This window comes from Stylophora pistillata, chromosome 13 (genome assembly GCF_964205215.1).
Source record: "Stylophora pistillata chromosome 13, jaStyPist1.2, whole genome shotgun sequence".
Taxonomy (NCBI): Eukaryota; Metazoa; Cnidaria; class Anthozoa; order Scleractinia; family Pocilloporidae; genus Stylophora; species Stylophora pistillata.
In genome coordinates, this window is record NC_142531.1 from 2,421,421 (window position 1) to 2,427,500 (window position 6,080).

At 38.5% G+C, this 6,080-nt stretch overlaps 2 protein-coding genes across 5 annotated transcripts in view; one reads left to right on the forward strand and one right to left on the reverse strand.

Moving 5' to 3' along the window:
• The first annotated feature begins 1,723 nt into the window (after nt 1-1,723).
• LOC111344608 (5'-tyrosyl-DNA phosphodiesterase) overlaps nt 1,724-6,080 on the forward strand; it is a 5,012-nt gene continuing 655 nt past the window's right edge. The window contains exon 1 of the mRNA XM_088742819.1: nt 1,724-2,928. Coding sequence (XP_088598945.1) covers nt 1,946-2,928 — 983 coding nt within the window. The 5' untranslated portion in view covers nt 1,724-1,945. The remainder of the gene's footprint in view (nt 2,929-6,080) is intronic.
• Nucleotides 3,190-6,080, reverse strand: part of LOC111344623 (uncharacterized) — a 10,900-nt gene continuing 8,009 nt past the window's right edge. For all 4 annotated transcript variants that reach the window (XR_015994546.1, XR_015994547.1, XR_015994545.1 and 1 more), the window contains one exon: nt 3,190-5,037. The gene's annotated coding sequence lies outside the window, so the exon portion shown is untranslated. The remainder of the gene's footprint in view (nt 5,038-6,080) is intronic.

Genomic DNA, 6,080 nt, shown 5'->3' on the forward strand with positions numbered 1-6,080 from the left:
TAATACAGTGTATGTGGCGCGTTTTTTGCCAGCCAAAAGGGACGTTTGTTTACTTTTTTGTGCGTTGTGAGAGAGTTTACACTGTATCATAATAAAAAAAAAAAAGCTTCTTCGCACAGATCCTTATTGTCGCTCTGTTATAAAAGAATTTGTTCATGCTTTAAGTGGTGCGTATATCGAGCTATGGATGCATGCGGGAAGTTTGGAGAGCCCTCGAATAGCTCGAGTCGCTCTCGGTTGCGCCTCCAGCTACTCCTAAGCATTTTTCGTGCTCTCCAAACTTCCCGCGTGCATCTATAACTCGAAATACGCACTGTAAGCATCAACAAATTCTTAAATCGTTAATCACAGGCCAGGAACAAAGTAAGTTTGTGCTAGCGGTTTGGTAGGTTTTAATCTTAACAGAATTGAATCCCCCAATTCTAATATCATTGCCTCCCTTGCCTAATTACTAGCGACTAAATACAGGAATGGCTCCGACCTGTAATTGGATGATATAAATAGTAAAAGTTTGTAAAAGTTAATAAGTTACATCTTAACTCCTTGCACGTGAGTATTGTTTAACCGTGTGTCTACAAGCGGAACAGGGAAATACTGATGCGACAAAAAACTCCGATGTGTCAAACAAGAGATGGTTACTTACATGACGAAGGGAAGACCTTTCTAGTTCAGCGATATTCCGGAGGATTCATTCCGGAGAGGACTAAGTCATCTGCTGACTCGCTCCGCGGACTAAACTCATTTAGTCAGTGCAGACTCAGTTCAGGTGGACGATTAGAGACTGGAGCCATTCCTGTATTTCACCGCTGGCAGGAATGGCTCCGACTCATGCGTTTATTAATTTTCTTTTTTTTTTCCTTTTTGGCGAAATAAATTTTAAACTGAAATAAAATCGAAAGAGCTTTTTATTAAGTTCTTCTTAAGTTGAACATTACAATGCTTGTGAATGGAGCCCTCATAAATTAATACAAGGCCATGTGATGTCTAAAGTTTAATGCAGCAACTGCATGTCACGTTTCGAAATCACACAATGTTACGTGACGCTCCGACCGATATTTCTAATTTACAGTATGCTCTGCTGGAGAAATGTGGCTTGGCCGCAATCGAGGGAGTTTTCTTCGTAAAACATTGACTGGGAAGAGTACCATATCACCCCATACATTAATTATGCATTCAGACTAGTAGACTTTGTTTTTAAAGTTTTGTCGTGAAAGACAAAGAAGTGGAATGCATAATTAATGGTGAGGTTACATGGTACTCTTTCCCCATTGACTTTCTTGGAAAATTGTTCACATGAAAGACAAATCCATTCATCGGGCTCCTCGTCAATTTTTGCACAACACCGAAAGGAAGAAAGTCGCGGATTACTTTAATTTCGCTTGGCAAATTTTAACAACTCTACTGTACCTGAAAAAAGGAAATACTCACGTGCAAGAAGCTGAGATATAACTTATTCACTTTTACTATTTTTATCATCCGATTACAGGTCGGAGCCATTCCTGTCTTTAGTCGCTCCAATTGGAGCGACTAAATACAGGAATGGCTCCGGTCTCTGATCGTTCGCCTGAACTGAGCCCAGACTGACCAATTGAGTTTAGTCAGAGGAATTTGTCAGCGGATAACTTAGTCATCGCCGGATCACCGTTGAACTACCTCGCAGAACAAGAAAGGCCCATCCCCTCGTTATGTAAGTAACCATTTCTTGTTTGACACATCAGTGTTTTCGCTCGCATTATTATTTCACTGTTCCGCTTGGAGACACACAGTTAAACAATAGTCACGTGCAAGGAGTTAAGATAAATAACTTATTATTACTATTTTTATCATCCAATTACAGGTCGGAGCCATTCTTGTATTTAGTCGCTAGTTTATGACTATTCATAACTGAGCGGTCATTTTGATACATTCTGTTGTCACGCCATCTATTTAATAGGTACAAGAAAACATGGCTTCCGTCCTTGTGGCAATTCGCAAGCGCTGCGGTCCCTGCCTGGCTTTGTTTGTGTTAGTTACCATTCTACTCGTTTATCATGTTATTTATCACGTGAGAGATAAGCATAGAAGAGAAATAAGATTCCTGACGTACAACATTTGGAAGTCCCCTTTAAAGATGCGAGATAGGATGGAAGCGCTCGGGGAAATTGTACAGGATCTCGAGCCAGATGTCATCACATTTCAAGAAGTCACGCTAGACAACCTGGCAGTTCTGAGAGAACAGCGCTGGTTTTCTCGCTACCACCTTATTCCTCAAGGCGTTTTTAAATCCGATGGAAAACATTTTGTCATTATTTTGAGTGTTTTTCCCGTTGAGAAATGGCTAGTTCATCCATTCTCAAATTATAACGATTCAACATCGGACCGAAGACTTGTTTTCGCAGAAGTAAGGAACACCATTCCTTCTTCAGATGTTATTTTTGGCTTTGCAGGAACACATTTGGCATATCGTCGCTTCGACTCTATTGAACGCGAACAACAGTTGAAAGAATCATTTCACATTATCTCTCCTAACGACAACGTTTGTGTCATGGGAGATTTGAACATCCATGATGATGTTGACGGCGAAGTTGTGATGCCACCGGGTTGGTTTGATGTTTGGCTATCGATATCCGGAAATTTCAACAAAAATGGGTTCACGTCCGATCGGGAAAAAATGTCAATAATGAAAGGTCCTGCAGTTAATGCAAAGAGTCACAAGGCGCGCTATGATCGTGTCTTTTGCAAGCTATTGGATTTCAAGGTTAAAGAAATGAGAATTGTTGGCGATGAGGTGACAAGAACCGGTATATTTCCTAGTGATCATTTCGGTCTATATGTAGTCATTGAACACATTGAGAAACCTGGACATGAAAAACAGGAACAAACATCACAAACTGTGAATCAAGTTTATTTTAAGAGACCAAAAGGCTGGGAAAAATTAATTGTCAATAGGTAAGTGATAATTGAGGCTAGTACCTTCGTGTTACCTGTAGTTCAATTTTCTGTCATTGTATTTGTATTATAAGAAGTATGTTAAAAAATACTCTAAAATATTGTTAGCGCCTCTAGTTTGTAAGTATTATTTCCAGAATTAACACTGTAAGTATAAGGCATGGCTATTTAATTCATCACCGATACAGTCATACTGCTTGTTAAATGCAACTGTGGAAAAGAAACAGATGTATAGATCAGAATACTATATCTTACACCGTATTTTTCCTAATTCTTAATTTAGTTCTTTTTTACTTGGGTTTGCCGTGCATGGAACAAATTAACTCTCAGCATTAGGGAGTCTAACACCTTACCAGCCTACTGCAAGAGAATATTTAATTATTTTTAGGTTATTAAGTTCAGTGCCAATTTCTTATTGCAAGAAATTACTTAATTTTTTTATGATAACCTCAGTGTCAATTTTTATCATAATTTCCTTATCCCTTTTATGAGTTTAGAGCAGTATTTTTTTAACTAATTTTTTAACCAGGTAAATAATTGAGGCAGCTAATTGTGAGGAATCTTGTATTCTGTTTTAAGCTGTTCTCAAATGGATTGAATTGACTTGTGCAATTTTACCAAATTGTAATTTGTATTAAAGATTGGAATTTGTATTAAGTCTGGAGAGGACTATAAAGGACTACAGAGGAATGTTGAACAATATTCTCTACTTCTGCTTCCTTTCCTTTTGGCTGCTGAGGGAGGCACAGCAGGTGTGTCCAACTGTCCACCCCTTCCTCAGATGCTGTTCCTGCTGTTCCTTGTCCGGTACTTGTTTCATTTTTCAGAACATCTCATACAAGGCACTCACATTCATCTTACGGGATACAAAATTATGTTTTGAATGAAAAATACTTTGCTTACCTGGCTCTCAGTTGGTAAAGACACAAAGAAATTGTTCAATTCCTAGACAGCTGCACCCTTTTTTCTGTTTGATTGGTTTTTTTGTTTTGTTTTGTTTTTTTTTTTATAGAACAACAACAGCAACAACAAAAAAAAACAATGAAGTATTTTTTCAGTTTATTGCCATCATTTGAGAGACACTTAAATGCAGCTTTCAATAATTATGTTAAAACAATATTTTCATCCCCTCTTCCATTTGTGTCTTCCCTTACACAATGTAACAGGCCACTCTTGTTTAGGTGGAACAACCAGAACGAAGCTGAAGTGGTGACCGGTGAATCCACAATTGTTTAAAGTGATTCAATGATATTTCTGTTTTGCTAGCGAGGATTAACTAACCACGGTTCTAAACAACTCCATTTCTTTCACCAGCTTTGTCAGTCACTGTACTTTTCACAAGGGAGGTTGAATATGGTTCAAAATCTAAATTACAGCAAATTGTGTTAGTGATATAATAAACAGTTATCCCTTACAATCAAACAAAGATATTTACCCAGTGGTGTCTCGCAGTTTCTCAATTTTTCTCATATTAGCAAATGACTCAAGTTGCATAATCACGTCTATGACGTCACCTAACAAATTCGAATTACAAATTGTTGGCGATACATTTTCTGTTTGGCTCCTTGAGAGTTAGAAGGGAAGATGAGGAACTCGTAGCTCTGAAAGAAGCCAAAAATTTGTTATCCTGACACCAGTCTTTTCCATGTTATTTTTCTCCATTGTCACAGCTCTAATGGGTCAGCGGACACTGCTATGAGAATAAACATCTGCAGCTGTTTTCATCTTTGAACGAAGCATAGCGATTTTGTGGGAACCTGCAAGTTTTCTAACCACATGCTGAAAATGGAAAATCCGCAAAACGCAATTAATGACAAAACCGAAAAACCAACGTTTATTTGGCACAAAAACCAAAAAGCCGATCTAAAAGATAGCCAAAACTGCAAAACCGCAATGCCCCCCTCGGTCAGTATCAATTCCTAGAAACTCTGACGAGAGGAACTGCAAATGCAACAAGTTACCAAACTCGCCTTGATCAAGTTTGAGTCCAGTAGACTGTCGGCCTTCCAATTAAAGACATGAGAATTGCTGGCAATGAGGTGACAACAAGCAGTATACTACCCAGTGATCATTTTGGTCTTTTTACCGTCATTGAACACATAGAGAAACCTAGAAATGAAAAACAGAAGAAAAACAACTCTAACTCTGAAGCAAGTTTATTTTAAGAGACCAAAGGGTTGGGAAAAACATTAATTTAATAATAATACTTGGAAAAAAGGAATGGTTACAAAAGGTCATTGAATTGAAAATGGTACCCTTTAGCTTATTGTCAAGAAAAAGTGATAACCATTAGTAAACACTTGTCAAAGAAGTGACATGTTCCTGTTTGTGAGTAACAAACTTGCATAGTATCCACTCCAGACATTCCCTTAATCCAGCACCCTTTACTTGAATAAACACTGCATACCTTGTTTTTTATCAGTGAGAGCATGAAGAGGAGTATGAAGAATCACAAAGGATTCTCCCTCTAACAGTCTTTTAACTGCTAAGAGGAGCATGGCTAGTAGTTCATGCCTTTGTCAATAAAATTAAAACTTGAGTGTTGAGTTACCAATTTCTTGTGCCAAGATCTAGGAAATTTGTTCTTTTGTTCTCATAAATTGAAATTGTTTGTATGACAAGGACAAGTATTTTTTTGCTTGTTGTCAGTTTGCCTGTGTCACATGATTTGGAAAGTTGACTGAACTATGGGGCATTGCTTGTTCAAAGAACAGATAGTGAATTTATTCAATAGAGAAGTTAATGCAGCATAATAATGCTCCAATCATTTTGAAGCTTCAACATTCACCCTCCCTGGCAACCCACGGGCTCCCCTCCCCCCTCCTCCCCAGGCAACCGACAGACATTTGACCATGATCTTTCATGCCTGGGGGTGGGGAATTTAAACCTTGCTTAGCTGAAGTGGAAAATTTGAACCAGAACTTTCAAATCTTTCCAGCAGATTATCACTGTAATATCATTAATTATGGAGGTGCTTAAGGTAAATGTTTGTGAATTAATGACTCAGAGGAAGAGTTCCCCCCTGCCCAGGACAACCCACAGGCTCCCCTCTCCCTTCCCCCCAGGCATTTGACAATTATTCATGCCTGGGGGTGAGGAATTTAAACCTTGCCTGTCTGGAGTGGGAAACTTGGGAAATTCAATAAATGTCG